We start from the raw sequence: 16,871 nt of genomic DNA, 5'->3' as shown, positions 1-16,871 counted from the left end.
TTTTCGGCGCGACTGAACTTCTTGCCACAAATTTGGCAGCCATAGTTCTTGACACCTGTATGGCATAGCATATGTTTCTTGAAATTCACGGGATGACTAAAGGTGGCAGCGCAGTGCTGGCACTTGAGATCCCGCAGCCCGTCATGCTTGGACTTGATGTGAGCGTCCAGCAAGCGTTTACGCTTAAAGCTGCGTTCGCATTTATGGCACTTGAAGCTGGCGATATTCTGATGTGTGGCCAGCTTATGGCTGCGCAAATTGGAGCGCTGTGTAAAACTCTGGTCGCAATGCTGACACTTGTACGGGCGTTCGCCGGTGTGTGTGCGCTCATGACGCTTTTGCTCGGCAAGGCAACGGAAACTTTTGGGGCAATACCCACAAGTATGTGTAAGTAGCGGCTTGCGTATTGCTGCCGGTTTTAGCTTCTTCTTATCAAACTCTTCGTCTGCGATTTCCTCGTATTCCAGCTGAGGTTCACCTTTAGCCGCTATTGCATATATCCTGAGGGTCTGCTCATGCACCAGTCTAATTTCTAGAGCTGCCTCATATAACTGTTGCTCCAGTGCCTCATAGTTGAGTAGTGTAACTTTGCATGTGCTACAAATGGACTGTAGGGGAAATCGTTAGGTATTACGCAAAAACAATAAACAATTGTATATTACCGTTGAATGCATTTTATGCTCGTCCAGATGAGTTCCCAGTGCCATGGTCAACAGTTCGGCTAATGTATTTGTATTACTTAGTGTAGTGTGACTGGTAATACATCTTGGCTCAAACAAATGCTCGTAGACCTTGTTATTGTTAAAAGTGCAATTGCACAAATAACATTTGGTTGAACGATTCATTTGTTTATAATGTGTATTTTATTTTTCTGCAAAATTCACAAAAACCAGCTCGATAAATTGCAATTGTAATCGATACTTAACAGCAGAAAACAGCTGTTAGGCCCAAGCTACTCTGAGCACAACTCTACAAATATGATTGGATGACAGTCAATAGTAAGTTGAGTTAATTACATTTTACATTGTTTTTGTTCATTAAAGCGGGAAAAAGCGTTCATTTTTTTTTTTTAAATTAAGTATATGCTCAATTCAAAAACTTGTCATCCAATTGATTTGAACTTAGTTTACGGGCAAAGGGTTGAATAGCAACTCTGTACTCACGCAACTCGTGACCGTGACAAGTACTGGTAAATCGCAGTTGCATTTCGTCCGTGACGTTCTTCCAGTTGTGCTGCGGTAAGGAGCCGGATTAAATTGTTTTTATTGAGTGTATGCCAAGATAATTAATTACTGCAATAGAATTAAAGTGCCGCTGTCAAGTGTGTGCGCGCTTATGTACCATCAATTCGCTCTCGCCGGTTGTATAAACTGAAATCAATTGCGCTTTTTCTTTGCAAATATATTTTTACTGTTAGTTTTACAAGTTTACAGTTAGATTTCGGTGTGTGCTTAAGGGTTTGTAATTCCCGGCGTGTGTGCTTTTTACGCGGTTCTTTTTCGGTTCGCGTTCGACTAAAAAGCGATTGATGATTAAAGTTTTAATTTGCAATTTGACGCGCTTGGCAACAAGAAACAATTAAAGCAAATACAAATTTAGTTTTGTGTTTTTTTTTTTGCGTTTTGTTTATTTCCAATAAGAAGTTGGGCGCACGACAGCAACCCCAAATAGATTTAAGAGCTAAACAACCACTAGGGGTTAAATTTTTATATGCTTATAGCGCTGTATCTGTGTTTGTGTGTGTGTGTGTGTGTTGTGTACTTTGTTGATTTTTTGGGTTTGCCATTACACGCTATGCAAATCTCGCTTGTCGTTTAGCATGAAACAATTAGAAAAAAGTATTAAGTGATGAGTTCACGATAAGGCGCGTTCGTCTATATTTCAATACTAACACACACACATACACACGCATTTGTTTGTGGCACACACCGCCGCCCAATGTTGCTGCCGCCGCTGCTCTCAGCGAGCAGCATGACGTAGCCCTGCCTCAGTTCGCCCATGTTCATGTTCTCCAACGTTTACGTCATGCTAAACAATTTTGTTGTTCTAATTTTATTTTGCGTGTGTCGCCGCTATTATAGGAATATTTTTTATATAGTTGTTGTTGCTTTTTGTTTTTGGCATATCGAAGCACTAACTGAAATAATTCAATTACCCAGGGGAATTTCTATGGCACTTAGTGCAATTGTTAACACTAATGCGGGCATCTAACAAACATATTTCAAATGCCCGTAGCAATAAACAATAGAAATACGCACACACACGAGCTTTTATCCATTAGCTATAAAAACTTGTTGTTCATATGTAGATGTAAGTAGATATGCCGCCGCCCCAGAAGGCAAAAGCAAAACAAATCACGCGATAAGAACAACAAACAAATGAAAACAAAACAAATCACGACTGTGCACCGAACGCTAGTGGCGCCATCTGTTGCATAAAAATACAGCTGCATATGCTTTGGAGCAGCAGCAAAAATAAAAGAAAAAATTAACATTTGGCATTGATCAATGCTATTTAAATATATATATAAAATATAGACAAAGAGCTATGCAAGCTATTTTTATACATTTTTGACAGCAATAAAAATGCGCTAAGCAACAATTTTCGTCAATAAGTTAATAAGTAAAATTTTATGTATATGCTTTAAGCTATAGCTCCTAAAAGTAGACGTCTTCAAATACAAATTTCGAATAACTTGTAACCCCTAGTGTTTTTTTTTTTGACTTGTACTTGCATTTATTTGAATTTTTTTAATTGTGTGCAATAGTTCAAGTGAATTCAACGCTAGCTGTAAAAACTACGCAGCTTTTATATATAATATACATCACTAGCAGACAATTGTAGCAAAGGCGGCGGCCAATTCAAGCAACATGGGCAACATACACACAACTGGCCCGAACGAGGCGTTAATTGTTTCAGGTGAGTGTTACAGTTACAACATTAAGTCTACGTACACACACATACACACATATACATATGCATACTCCCACCTACGCTTGTTGCACACTAATTTCAAATGCTGCAATTAAGGTTGCTTTCAATCGCATTGTTGACAGACAACAGCTGCCAGCATTCATTTATATGTGTGTGGGGGGTGGGGGGTGCTACTCCCTTTTTCCCATTCTCTGTCAGTCTACAGCGTTTATTTGATTCTCCCACTGTTCTTTGCAATTCTTTTTACTATTGCCATTCGGCATATTGGCTATGAGCAAGGCCCAAGATCAATTGATCAAATTAGATGCTCAAGTCTTTGAATTTTATGGCTCTAAAAGGAATAAAATTGTTCTTTATACATATATATTCGATAATAAAATATTTAGACATTATTATTTTTATATTATTTCTTAAAAATGTTTAATTTTATTCATAATTACTTTAAGCGAATTTAAAAATTTAGTAAAATATTTTTTTTAAATTTATGGAAAACCTATGCAATTTAAAAATATTTTCAAAAAGGTCTGCAAGTGAATTTGATTTGATTTTAATTGAAATGCAATTATATCGCTTGGAATTCAATGCACTAACTTTGATCAAAGTAATTGCATATTAAAGCAATTCATTTAGCTTTAATTAAATATGCGGCTTTAAGGGTATAATGCTTGCGTTGCGTTTTTGCCACGGCTTAGGCCACAGCACTAGTGTTCCATTGTTCTTGTTGCTGTTGCTGTTGCGGGCACGCTAGTGATGCATATTGAATTTTACACAAGCAGCAGGAGCGGAGAAGAAAGAAGCCCAAGTAGAGTGAATAACAAAAGCGATAATAACATATCCTTGTGGATATGTCAGAGGCACAGGCTGTGCACGCTGATAACCACTTGCAATGCAGGGGCAGCAACCCCCAACCAAGGCAGACCCAACAACAACCACCGACCTTTACACTTAAAAAAAATTGCATTGATATCAAAATGTTGGAAAAGTAAGACCAACTTGCTATGAGCTTGCAATTAATTAATGAATATTAGGGTACTAAATTTACTAAAACGTTAAGAACAATTTATTCATTTTAATTCAATAATTTATTTGGAATTTTGAAATATTTTGAGCAGTTTTAGTAGTAAATGCAAGGAATTTAGTAGAGCTTAAGAGAAATAATTTAATGATACGTCAAAAACAATTTGTTAATTTTAATAAATATGAATTATTGATTTGGAAATAATTTGAGCAATGTTGTCAATGCTAACTATTGTAATAATAATATTCTGTCGACGCACGTTCACTGCTTGTTTAATCGCCAACAGTTCAGGCACAACTGAACTGCAAGTGGAGCTTATCCTCCCATGAATGTGAGTGGCGTCGCTGCTTTGCTGCTCTCGTTCTCGCTCTCGTTCGCTAGTGAGCGCAGCGCTGCTCGCGTCGTTTCGTACGATCGCTCAGCGCTGCTGCTGCTGCGGCGGCCGTACGAGAGCGACTCAGCACACTGTGGATCGTAAGATGAGCATGTGTGGATTTTGTTTTGACGACTTGAGCTAAACTTTAGCTGATGTTCTTTTCTTGAGCAAATTTGCATTGAATATTCTATATGAAATATTAAATCAAAGGTACTTAATTCAAAAATAACTTAATTGTTGATTTGTAGATTAGTTTAATGCACATTTTTCTACAAGTAATTGAAGCGCAATTCAATTAAATATTTCTGAGCCTTACTTTTGCTTTACATTTTTGCGCTATATGTTTAAAAAACAAATAATCGAAAATTACTTAATAAAATTAATTTTTTAATATGAGCCAAAAATGTTTTTATTATAGATTTTTAAATGCATATATTCAATCATTTGCCGACTGATTTTAATTTTAATTTTAATTTTTAATATAAAAACAAGCAGGTCAATATTTATTTTCAATGAAAATTGAATTCATCAAAACTGTTTTGGGTTTGTTAGCTAAAATTTTTTGCTGTGCATTACAGCATCCCAGTCAAGCTAACATTTCCATGTTTTGACTATTTTATGACGGCCGCTGCCACTGCCACTGCCGCGTGTCAAACCACCCCATAGTACCGTTAGGCTTGCAAGTTTTGTAATTTTTTCAACCCTCAAGCTTTGAAACTTACACATAAGTGGGACTGGGTGAATGCACTCAAACGGGCGCTCTAACCAAGCCACCCCCAATCCCCACCAAAGACAAAAGCTGTTTGCTCAAAGCTTGGCAAGAGTTCAGGATATTCGATTTAATTAACTTAGTGGGGTCCTAATAATAATATAGAAAATATTAAGCTTTACTGAAATATTTAAATAAATAATTAAAAATTGAATTCTTAATTAATTTCAATTTTTTTATAATTCAATGCAAGTGCTCACTAAATACTAAAAATATACATAAATAAAAAAAAAATAATTTTATTATATTTAATTTATTTAAAATTAGTTTTTAATACTAAATTTGTGAATGTTTCTCAATGCCAATCGCCTCGTATGAGATCCGCGGCCTTTTCGCCGATCATAAAGGCGGCGGCATTGGTGTGGGCGGTGGGTGGGAGTGGGATGACGCTGGTGTCCACCACACGCAGCCGGCGCATGCCATGGACTCGCAGCTGTGGACTGACCACAGCAGTGGGATCGCTGGATGGACCCATGCGACAGGTGGCCACCTGATGATGCAGCGTGTAGCTCAAGGTGCGAATCGAGCAGCGCCAATAATCATCCGAGGCGAACTTGTAGCCCTCACATCCGGGCGTGGCACGTGGCAACAATCTGGCGCCTATGGCCTGGAGAGCGGGCATTTGAATGATACGCAGCGCTTCCTTAATGCCATCCAACAAATATTCCACATCCTCCTCGGCTATGAAGTACTTGGGATCGATTTTAGGCCAAGTGAAGGGATTGCGATTGTGCAGCCAGAGGCGACCCACAGACTTGGGATGAAATTGCATGACCAAGAGCGTAAAATGATCTTGTTGCGCCAGCTGCAGCGGCTTATAGAGCTGATCATAGATAATCTGTTTGAAATTGGCGCCCAGCTTGAGCGCCGTGCCCTCATCGCTGGCCAAGCTGCCGCCGACCATGATGAGCTCAATATCGGGCCAATCTGGGGGCAGCTCAGAGCGCGCTAGCTTCAGAAAAGCCAAAGCCTCAACGCCGCCAATGGAGCTAAGCATGGTGCTGGGACTGCCGGCCAAATAAAAAGCGAGCAGATCGTTCAAACTAACGCGATTGGTGTAAAGCGTTTGGCCTGTGGTATTGGTGACAATGGTGGGTCCAAAGTGGCACATGTGATCATAGAGCATCTGGCCCACGGGCAGCGCCTGGACGAGCGGCACGCCTATGGCCTGCAGATTCTCCGCCGGGCCAATGCCCGAGAGCATGAGCAGCTGCGGCGAATTGAAGGCGCCTGCGGACAAAATAACTTCCTTGCTGGCTTTGAAGCGATATAAACGCTTTCTATAGCTAAACTCTATGCCATAGGCGGAGTTGGTGGCGCCATCTATGAGCAGGCGAGTGACACGCGCAAGCGTAAAAATGTGCAAATTGCTACGCCGGCGCTCAATGGGTTCGATATAGGCGCGATAGGCGCTATGCCTGCGTCCGTTCATGGTGGTGGCCTGGACATAGGACACGCCCAGCTGGGACTCGCCATTGTAGTCCGTGTGGGCATGTCCCGCCTGCTGAGCAGCGGCCACAAAGGCATGCGCCATGCTGCTGCGATACTTGACGTACTCCACACTGAGTGGACCGCTGTGGTTGTGATACGGCGACTGCTCCAGGCCCTGCAGCTGGGCGGACTCGCTGCGCAGAAAATAGGGCAGCAGCTCCTTGTAGCTCCAGCCGACGTTGCCAAGCTGCGCCCACGCATCAAAGTCGCGCCGATTGCCGCGATTGTAGATCATATAGTTGATGGAGCTGGTGCCGCCCAAGAGTTTGCCACGCGGCAGCGCGCATTGCTGCTGTTGCATGCCCCAGCAGGCGCCAGCTTGCGGCACTGACTGATAATTCCAATTGGATGCGGTTTGCTGCAGCTGCGCCGCCAGCACTGGCGTCAGATGTGCTATGTTCTCCACGCCGCCCGCCTCCAGCAAAGCGACGCGCCATGCGCGATTCTCGCTAAGACGCGCGGCCAACGTGCAGCCCGCAGCGCCAGCGCCCACGACAATAAAATCATAGACTGAACCATCGCTGGGCACTGCAATAATTTTAATAAAATAATTAATTAATTTTACTTATGCTTGCCACTTGCCATTGGGTTGCAGCTGCTGCAGCACATTGACCAGTCCCAGTTGCTGTAGCTGCTCTAAAAGTTTCTGCTGCGCTGCGACGCCGCCGAAAAGCAGCAGCAGCAGCGGCAGCAATTGTTGCATTGTAAAGTTTTGACTACTGAATTGACGCAGCTGTGCCTAAGCGGCTTTTAAGCCGCCACAGCCACAACTTTGTGTTTATATAGATATATCATACTCATATATATATATATATATATATATATAAATTACTTATATACGCACACACATATAACAAAAGCCCATCCAAATGACAATTACAAGTCGGCACTTAATTGTTCTACCTGCAGAAAACCGTAAAAGGCTCTCGCACGCCTCATGCCGCATACTCTGCAATGCTGAGAGTTGCACAATTAATTTAAAATTATTTTGAAGCATTAACATTTATTGGAAACTATAGACCAAGCTGCTAAGCTGCGCTCACAATTAATTAAAAACTATTTGTGAAGCATTTGAATTAATTGGGCCAAGCTGCTTAGCTGCGCTGCAAACTATTTTAAAAAATATTAAATATTGCTATTGAGTTCATTTTGTTTAAACGTTATATCTATAGCTTAGCCGTAAATAATTTAAGCTTCTAATATTTTTTTTTAGTAATATTATTAATTTATCTAGCGTACATTTGGCTTCATTTGTTTTAAACAACTTAAAGCAGCCTCGTTATTAAATTATTCAAATTATTTTAATATAGCTCTAGTCTACTTTGCATAGATTGCATTAATATTTAAGCAATCAGCCATATAATTATTAATTTACAACATTAATTATTATACAAACTAATATAATAGCTAAAGCTGGTAAGGCCATCGATTTGATATATCATTTTTTATTAATTATTAATTCTTCTTATTCTTCTTATATCTTATAATTCTTCTTATAATTTCAACATTTTTGTTGCAAATTAAAGCCAAATAATCAATAAAATTATATGGCCAAACTATTGCTATTGTTAACTGATTACAATTACAATTAATCAGTAACTAGCGCAATAAAGCTCAATAAGCTTGCATTGATTTTTATTATTTATGATTTCTATTCGTTTACACTAGATAAGATTAGATTGACTGCCTTTTTTTCCATTGACTTATATTTGATTTTGATTTGAGCTATATAATATTTAGTTTATTGACTTGTTGACTTTTGTGCATTTGTCAAATTCTATGCAAATTTGAACGTACTTTCGAATTTTCAGAGTAGTTTCTATAAAGTTCAAATACCTTTGAGCACACACAAGTGCTCCAGATCGCTCAGCACCAAACATTTTCACAAACAGCCTAATGAGCCACTCAAGGTCAATTGGGGCTTTTATGCTTAACAATCAGACAAAAGAGCAGCTTAGAAACTTATGACAAATACTTTAGATACACTAATAAAGCTCCAACGCTTAACGTTAATGAAATGTAATTACAACAAATTAAAAATGGTGAAAATAAGTGAGCAGACTGCGCTTAAGTTTAAAGTTCAAATCATAAATTTATCATAGATTGTTGTCATTTTATTTTGCTTTTAAAGCATAAAAAAAAATGTGAAAGGTTTCATAAAATAAGTGCTAAAAATAAAGCATATAAAATTATATGAGCATACAAAATTAAAATATTTAATAGTGTCAGACGTTCTATTTAAATTAAAAAATATTTAAAAAATTGTTAGAGTATAGAATTTTAAGCTCCTTGACTTGTTATCTTGATATCTGCCTAGGGTCGTTTAACTCAAAGCTGCAACCACTCCCCACATAAAAAAAAAACATAATGTGTGACATTGTATAAAGATATAGAAAGAAAGAGAGAGAGAGAGAGCGAGAGCGAGCTGACTAAGTCCACGAAATTGAAAACGAAATGGCAAAAATTGTCTAACCCGTTAGACTTGTTCCCGTTCTACGTTCTACCTCAAATTTTAGCGCCTCATTTTATTGACCCATTTACATGGCGAAACAGAAGAGAGTTTTGTATTTATTTTTGTATGCTAAATATTTAAAAGATTTTTGTGCTGCTTGTTTTGCTAATGGGCTTCTTACAAAAAGTTTAAAAAATAATAACTAGGAGAAGGCGCATAAATTGTTGTATATAGGCCGAAGCTATAGCAATAATATATATATATTATTGATTTTTATTTTAAATTACATTTTACACACTTTTATATTAATTTTTATTGCTATGATATGAAATAATTAATTAAAAGTTTAATAAAATAATTTATTTAATATACATATTTAATTAAAGTCAAATAAAACAGTTGATCATGGATATATTTTCATTCTATAATATTTTTAAATTAAAAAAAAATGTATAATTTATTTATAAATATATATGCTGTAGTCTTATATTTTTTAAATTAATTTTTAATGCTAAATTTGTAAATGTTTCTCAATGCCAATCGCCTCGTATGAGATCCGCGCTTTTCGCCGATCATAAGGCAGCGGCATTGTGTGGGCGTGGGTGGGAGGGAATGACGCTGGTGTCCACCACACGCAGCCGGCGCATGCCATGGACTCGCAGCTGTGGACTGACCACAGCAGTGGGATCGCTGGATGGACCCATGCGACAGGTGGCCACCTGATGATGCAGCGTGTAGCTCAAGGTGCGAATCGAGCAGCGCCAATAATCATCCGAGGCGAACTTGTAGCCCTCACATCCGGGCGTGGCACGTGGCAACAATCTGGCGCCTATGGCCTGGAGAGCGGGCATTTGAATGATACGCAGCGATTCCTTGATGCCCTCGAGCAGCTGCTGCACATCGTGCTCGGCCACAAAGTACTTGGGATCGATGCGTGGCCACTCGAGCGGATTGCGATTGTGCAGCCAGAGGCGACCCACGGACTGCGGCTTGAACTGCATGATGAGCAGCGTAAAGTGATCCTGTTGACGTTGCGCCAGTTCGCGATACATTTGATTGTAGATCTCGGGCTTGAAGTTGGCGCCGCGATTGAGCGCAGTGCCCTCATCGCTGGCCAAACTGCCGGCAACCTGGATGAGCTCCACATCGGGCTGTCCAGCGGGCTCCTTGCTGGTGGGCACCTTGATGAAGCTGAGCGTTTCCACGCCGCCAATGCTGGACAGCTGCGTCTGCGGACTGCCCAGCAAATAGTCCTTGATGGCGGCTGGCGTCAGCCTGGAGCTGAACAGCGTTTGGCCAGTGGTATTGGTCACAAATGTGGGTCCAAAGTGGCACATGTGATCATAGAGCATCTGCCCGACGGGCAGCGCTTGGAGCAGCGGCACGCCTATGGCCTGCAGATTCTTGGCCGGACCAATGCCCGAGAGCATGAGCAGCTGCGGCGAATTGAAGGTGCCTGCGGACAAAATTACTTCCCTGCGTGCACGCACCTCATAGCGGCGTCCGGCATGCAGCAGCTCCACGCCATAGGCGGACTTGGTGGCGCCATCTATGAGCACGCGCGTGACACGCGCCATTGTTAGAATATGCAGATTCTTGCGCTGCGCACGCTGCGGTTCGATGTAGGCGCGAAATGCGCTATGCCTGCGTCCGTTCAAGGTGTTGGCCTGGACATAGGACACGCCCAGCTGGGACTCGCCATTGTAGTCCGTGCGCTTGTGTCCCGCCTGCTGAGCAGCGGCCACAAAGGCATGCGCCATGCTGCTGCGATACTTGACGTACTCCACACTGAGTGGACCGCTGTGGTTGTGATACGGCGACTGCTCCAGGCCCTGCAGCTGGGCGGACTCGCTGCGCAGAAAATAGGGCAGCAGCTCCTTGTAGCTCCAGCCGACGTTGCCACGCTTGGCCCACGCATCAAAGTCGCGCCGATTGCCGCGATTGTAGATCATAAAGTTGATGGAGCTGGTGCCGCCCAAGAGTTTGCCACGCGGCAGCGCGCAGCGATTTTCGGGCATGCCGCGGCACGCTCGACGCTGTGGCTGCGACTTGTAGTTCCAGTTCGATGCGGTCAGCTGCAGCGACGGCGCCAGCAGCGGCACCAGATGAATCATGCTCTCCACGCCGCCAGCTTCGATCAGATACACCTGCCACTGCGGATTCTCGGCCAGACGCGCGGCCAGCGTGCAGCCCGCAGCGCCAGCGCCCACAACAATAAAGTCGTAGCTGCTGCTGCGTGGCACTAAAAAAAAACAAACAAATATAAACAATTCGTAGCTCAAATTAAAAGTTAACTGCGCAGCCAAATTGAATATAAAACATTTATTAAGCTCGAGCTGACTTGAGTATGATAAACTTATGATCATTAAATTTTCTTATAGTCAAGAGCGTGAATTTAATATAAACAAAATTATGGAATTTATTTTAGTTCTCACTTCGCTTTAGCAAATTTTTATAGCTGCTGCTGATAATCAAAATTCTTAGCGTAGATTATAAGAAGTCAAAAAATAATGCTTAGTAAATTTAGCAATTTTAATCAATTTTAAATTTTTGCTTTGTCACAAAGTTTGATTACAATTAATAAAAAAATAAGTAGAGCTAAGATTTGTAATTTTGGCTACCAATCGAAGCAATACAAAAATTTTCAAAACTAAAAAATTTATATAAAGCTCTAAAGTAAATAAATGTTTAATTGTTTAATTTTTTTTTATTTATAATATTAATTTTTTAGCAATTAGCAAACAATTTGCGTAATTTAGCAACTACAAAAACTACAAAATTTGCAAGAATTCAAAAATATAAAAATTTATTTTTATTATTTTATTTATATTAATTTATTTTATTTTTATTTTTATTTTTTGTTTTATGTAATGCACTTTTAATTTATTTAAAAACAATTGCTTGATATTTAGTCAATGAAAATTTGACTGCAAACTGCTTTGACTCTTTGGCTTGTTGCCAACTTGGATTTACTTACAATCTGTATAGTGTGGCAGATTCACCACATTGCCCAGTCCCAGTTGACGCAGCTGCTCTATACGCAAATCTCCGCCAGCTCTATGGGCTGCTCTCACTGTTGTTAGCAATAGGCCAAGTTGCCAGATTAGTTGGCCAAGTTGTGGGGTTAGCTTCATGGCTGGAAGAGCTGTGAGCTGAGCTCGAGCTGTTGGCAGACTGTGATGCTGGCAGCAGCGTTGCTTGAACCTATTTCAAGCTGCGCTGAGCGCACACTGGTTAAAAGTAGCAAAAAATTACAAAAAATAAGCAACAAGCACAAGCATAAAATTCAAATTTAGTGCGTTTAGTGAGTATAGCAAATTTATATAGAAATTTTGACACACTGTGCGCAGTTGGCTGCTTAAGCTTCAGCCGCTGCGGCTTTTTAACTGTTAAGCTTTAGATTTTATGGCGTCTGCGGCTTATTAGCCGCTCATCTTTATATTTTATTCTTTCTTGCGTTTTACGCTTTCACCTGCTCATTCGCACTTGAACCTGTCGCTGAGTGTGGTGCGTGGCTTTGAAATAAAAATGCTGATCTCTTGACTTTCAGTTGGTTTATTTTAAATTTTGGGCAGGTCAACCCTGGCCAGTCGAATTTCATAGAAAACATAAATACGCGCAGTGTAAACACAAAAAAAAAAGGGAAGAAGAAGAGATATGTAAAGCAATCATGTTGGATTAAACGGCTTTTGTGCTGCAGCCCCAAACTCTCAGCGGAAATAAACAACCCCACAACACAAAAGCCCCTCAGACAGTCGCTCGCTCCCCCTAACCCCCAACGACTGTCACATTCTCTTTGAGCTCAAACCTGATGCGCATACCTGAGCGACTTCAATCTGTGCTCGCTTTTTTGGCCACAAACAAACAGCAGCAGCAGCGCATTTGCATCCCAAACTCCAGCAGTGCATGCGTCTGGCTGCCACGCCCCTTTTTATTTCATGAATATTTGATGCTATGATAATGAAAATATTGTCAGCGTGCTGCCTGCTGAGCAACCGCCAGTTATTGGTTTGCATATTTATTGCATTTTAGGCGAATTTCTCATTAAATTCAATTTTAAGCACAGCATATTAATTAATTTGCAGCTTTAAAACTTTTAAAACATTTATTGCTTGTTGTTTACTACAGTACTGCAGGGCTATTTAAGCTTTAACATTTGTGTAGCATACGCTTAGGTGCTGCAGTTTTTAGCAGCTTAACCAGTTTTTTTTATTTTATTCATTTACAAATTTATGACGCTTCATTCATTCAGACTGCCCGCTGCTTGTTTCAGCTTAAACTCTTATCAACAAAGTGTCTTAATTAATAAATAGCGTGTGCTGCTTTTGTTATTAAACGAGTTTCTCTAGCACTGAAATCTTTAGTTCTGAAAATGAAATCGATATCATTTATTTATGGAATTTTGAGCATGTCCGCTATATGCGCTATATCTAGAATTTTAATAAGCATATAACAAAATTATATATCAAAATTAGATACAGCATACACATTTAAAATAAAACAATAATGATCATAACAAAAAAAAAATAAAATAAAATAATCAAAATAGTTAATAAAATAATTTTAAAAAAATAATCAAAATAATAAATAAAATAATTTAAAAAAAAGTAATAAAAATAAAGCACTAAATAATCAAAATAGTTAATAAAATAATTTTAAAAAAATAATCAAAATAAAAAAAACAAATAAATAAAATAAAAAGAAATGCAGCAAAAATAATAATTTAAGCATTTAATTATATTAAATAAATTTGATTACAACACAGACAGTTAATATTAAAAAAATTGCAGTCTTCAAAAAGATTATTTTATATAATAAATCATAGCAAAAATAAAATAATGCAAATAGTTAATAAAATAATACAAAAATAATCAAAATAAAGCTTAATAAAATAAATAAATAAAATAAAAAGATACGCAGCAAACTTTTTGCTGCAAATAATTATTTAAGCATTTAATTATATTAAATAAATTTGATAGTTAATATTAAAAAAATTGCTGTATTCAAAAATATTATTTTATATTTGCTTGCTGAACTTTAAATATTATTGTCACTTAGTTTTGCTCTTTGGGGTTTCAATTTACATACAAGGAATAAACTAATTTGGCAACTTTTAGTTCAAATACATTGGCCACCAACTCTATATGGCCTTGGGTTGGGTTGTTTATCTTTGAATCTTGCTGCAAACCTTTGCCGCCTAATGGGCTCCTAAACTATTTGCTAATGAGCGCGTCTAAAAATGATCGACAGCGACTCCAACTAACTAACTAAGGCAGACAAAGTTAAGCGAGCATGAAGCTATCAAGGCTTGAAATCCATACGATAATATTATAATGACAAAGTCGCAGCTAACTTGACTTACTATGCATATGATAATTCTTTAGTTGCTAAAAAGTCAAAGAAAAATATTGAAAGCAACTGATTGTTGAATGTCGCAAACATTTCCGCAACAATAAAAAGCCAAGAGCAGATCATTAAATTAAATAAATACAAATACAAATACACATACAAATACACAGAGAGAGATAAAACAATAAACAAATGCGATGGAGGCTGCGCTTGACTTGGACTTGGCTTTCAACTTTGATTGTTGTTGTTGTTGTTGCTTGATTAGCATGAAAATTGCCAAGCGACAACAATGGAACGAAATGGAATTGAAACAATGCGACAATGTTCAATGTCGTTTTCTTTAAAAAATTAAAATATAACTGTTTGTATTTATTTCTTGAGGCTTAAATGCTAAACTTATAAAACATAAATCAGTTCAATATTGTATAACAGACAAAAGCAATTGATAAATTGATTACTTGATATAGCCATGATCTTGTTTGATCATGTCCGCCGCCTTCTCGGCAATCATGAACACCGGCCCATTGGGATGACCGGACATAATCTCGGGCATGATGCTGGCATCGGCCACGCGCAGATTCCGAATGCCATGAACACGCAGCCGCGCATCGACGACAGCGGCGCGATCCGACTTCGGGCCCATCTTGCAGGTGCCGGAGTAGTGGTAAATGGTGAAGGTGAAGTGGCGCACATAGCAGGCCCAGTAGGCCCAGCTCTTGTACGGATGCTGCTTGCAGGTGGGAATCTTGCGCTCCCACAATTTGGCATCGATCGCCTGGAAGCCGCGCTGCTCCATCAGGCTGATGGCCTTGAGCAGGCCACGCACCGAAATGTCCACGTCATAGGGATGCGCAAAATAGTTGGCATAGATCAGCGGATACTTGAACGGATCGGTGCTCTTTAGCATGATGCGGCCACGACTCTTCGGACGCAAGATCATGGGGAAGATCATAAAAGCGTTGAGCGACTTATCCTCAATTTCGGCAAACACCGAATCGTAAATCGATTTCTTTAGTCCAAATGCGCGTGATATGGCCGGATTGGAGCTCATGGAGCCGCCCACGAGAAACAGCTCAATATCCGGCCAGCCGTCCGCCTCACGCTGATGGTCCAAATCCCAGAAAGCGATGGCCTCGCAGCCACCCGGCGAGCCATAGGGACCCTCCATGCGATTGAAGCGATTCAGCCAAGTGGGATCCGAAAAGTCTTCGAATTTCAGCGACGTTGCATTGGTGGTGAAGGTAACAGCCGGCGCTGTGTGATCCTGCAGATTATAGCCCACAGCTAAATCCGCCAGCGGCTTTATGCCCAACTCACGCAAATGCTTGGCAGGACCCACGCCGGAGAGCATCAGCAGCTGCGGCGTATTAATGGCGCCCGCCGAGAGCACAACCTCTCGCCTGGCCAGCACCTTCTGCTGGCGTCCATCAGTCATCAGCATAATGCCATAAGCAGCCTTAGACTGCGGATCGATGAGCACCTTGGTGACCAGCGCATTTTTCTTTACATGCAAATTGCTGCGCTTGCCCTTGAGCGGATACAGATACGCGCGATTGCTGCTCCAGCGCGTGGAGTTGCGTGTTGTGGTGTGAAGAAAGGCAACGCCGTTCTGGATGCGTCCATTGTAGTCGCGATACTTGAGGCCATCCTGCTGCGCCGCCTCCACAAACGCTTCGGATATCTTGGAGCGCCAGTTGACATAGCTGATCTTAACCGGACCATTGCGTCCCACCAGATTCTCCTCCGCATCGGGCACACTGCTGCCCTCGTATTTCTTGAAATACGGCAGCACATCCTGCCAGCTCCAGCCGGGATTACCCAGCGCTGCCCAGCGATCGTAGTCGCGGCGATTGCCACGCGTATACATCATATAGTTCAACACGGAGCTGCCGCCCATCACCTTGCCACGTGGCCAGTTGCAGCGATTGTTGTTCATGGCCAGACACGCGTGATCCGAGGGCTGTGTGCGATACTTCCAGTTCATTTCGCCCAGCTGCAGAAAATGCGCCACTATGGGCACATCCATAACCAAGCGCTCGGGTCCGCCCGCCTCCAGCAGCAGCACCTTCCAATCGGGATTCTCGCTGAGACGCGCGGCCAGCGCGCAGCCGGCGGTGCCTGCGCCCACAACAATGAAATCATATTCGGACTCCAGCTGCACGGTGTTGTCAAAGTTCTCCAGCTCCACGTCCGACTGACCGCGACGCAGAAAATTCAGCGTTTCCAATATGACGTTGCCCTCTTGAGCGGCCCAAGCGGCGCAGCTGAGCAGCAGCAGCAAACCAAGCGCGCCAAACATTTCACACACACACACACACACACAAAAATACACTTGAAAAAAAATATATTTATTATTGGTTCTAAGTTCTGGGCGCGCACACAACGCGTTGTTGCCCAATCGCAATCGTAACTCGCAATGCTGAGCTCAGCAGCCAAGTTCAATTTATTATATTAAATACTAAACGCTCCGAGCTCATGCGCT

General features: G+C 40.9%; 4 protein-coding genes across 7 annotated transcripts in view; 1 reads left to right on the top strand and 3 right to left on the bottom strand.

Annotated features, from left to right (window-relative positions):
* Nucleotides 1–1,198: 1,198 nt before the first annotated feature.
* Nucleotides 1,199–16,871, top strand: part of LOC108606250 (flotillin-2) — a 94,989-nt gene continuing 79,316 nt past the window's right edge. For 2 of the 4 annotated variants that reach the window (XM_017996198.1, XM_017996197.1), the window contains exons 1-2: nucleotides 1,200–1,271; nucleotides 2,768–2,919. In XM_017996198.1, coding sequence (XP_017851687.1) covers nucleotides 2,871–2,919 — 49 coding nt within the window. In that variant the 5' untranslated portion in view covers nucleotides 1,200–1,271; nucleotides 2,768–2,870. Of the gene's footprint in view, nucleotides 1,272–2,767; nucleotides 2,920–16,871 lie in introns of all 4 variants that reach the window. The other 2 variants (XM_017996195.1, XM_017996196.1) reach the window with 2 other exon arrangements.
* On the bottom strand, nucleotides 5,393–7,527 carry LOC108605334 (glucose dehydrogenase [FAD, quinone]-like). The gene is made up of 2 exons (XM_033294332.1): nucleotides 7,521–7,527; nucleotides 5,393–7,116 (listed from the first exon to the last, which is right to left on the bottom strand). Exons 1-2 carry the CDS (start codon nucleotides 7,525–7,527, stop codon nucleotides 5,393–5,395), a joined length of 1,731 nt encoding a protein of 576 aa, XP_033150223.1.
* Nucleotides 9,571–12,307, bottom strand: LOC108605975 (glucose dehydrogenase [FAD, quinone]). Its single transcript, XM_033294331.1, is given in 2 exon segments — nucleotides 9,571–11,282; nucleotides 12,018–12,307. Coding segments are annotated over 2 exon segments (1,869 nt in total). The 5' UTR covers nucleotides 12,175–12,307.
* Nucleotides 14,598–16,711, bottom strand: LOC108605774 (glucose dehydrogenase [FAD, quinone]). The gene has a single exon (XM_017995577.2). The coding sequence runs from the start codon at nucleotides 16,686–16,688 to the stop codon at nucleotides 14,844–14,846; it is 1,845 nt and encodes a 614-aa protein (XP_017851066.1). The 5' UTR covers nucleotides 16,689–16,711; the 3' UTR covers nucleotides 14,598–14,843.

The sequence above is a fragment of the Drosophila busckii genome, chromosome X (assembly GCF_011750605.1).
Source record: "Drosophila busckii strain San Diego stock center, stock number 13000-0081.31 chromosome X, ASM1175060v1, whole genome shotgun sequence".
Taxonomy (NCBI): Eukaryota; Metazoa; Arthropoda; class Insecta; order Diptera; family Drosophilidae; genus Drosophila; species Drosophila busckii.
Note: the sequence above shows the minus strand (reverse complement) of the source record. Positions and strands in the feature narration are given on the sequence as shown.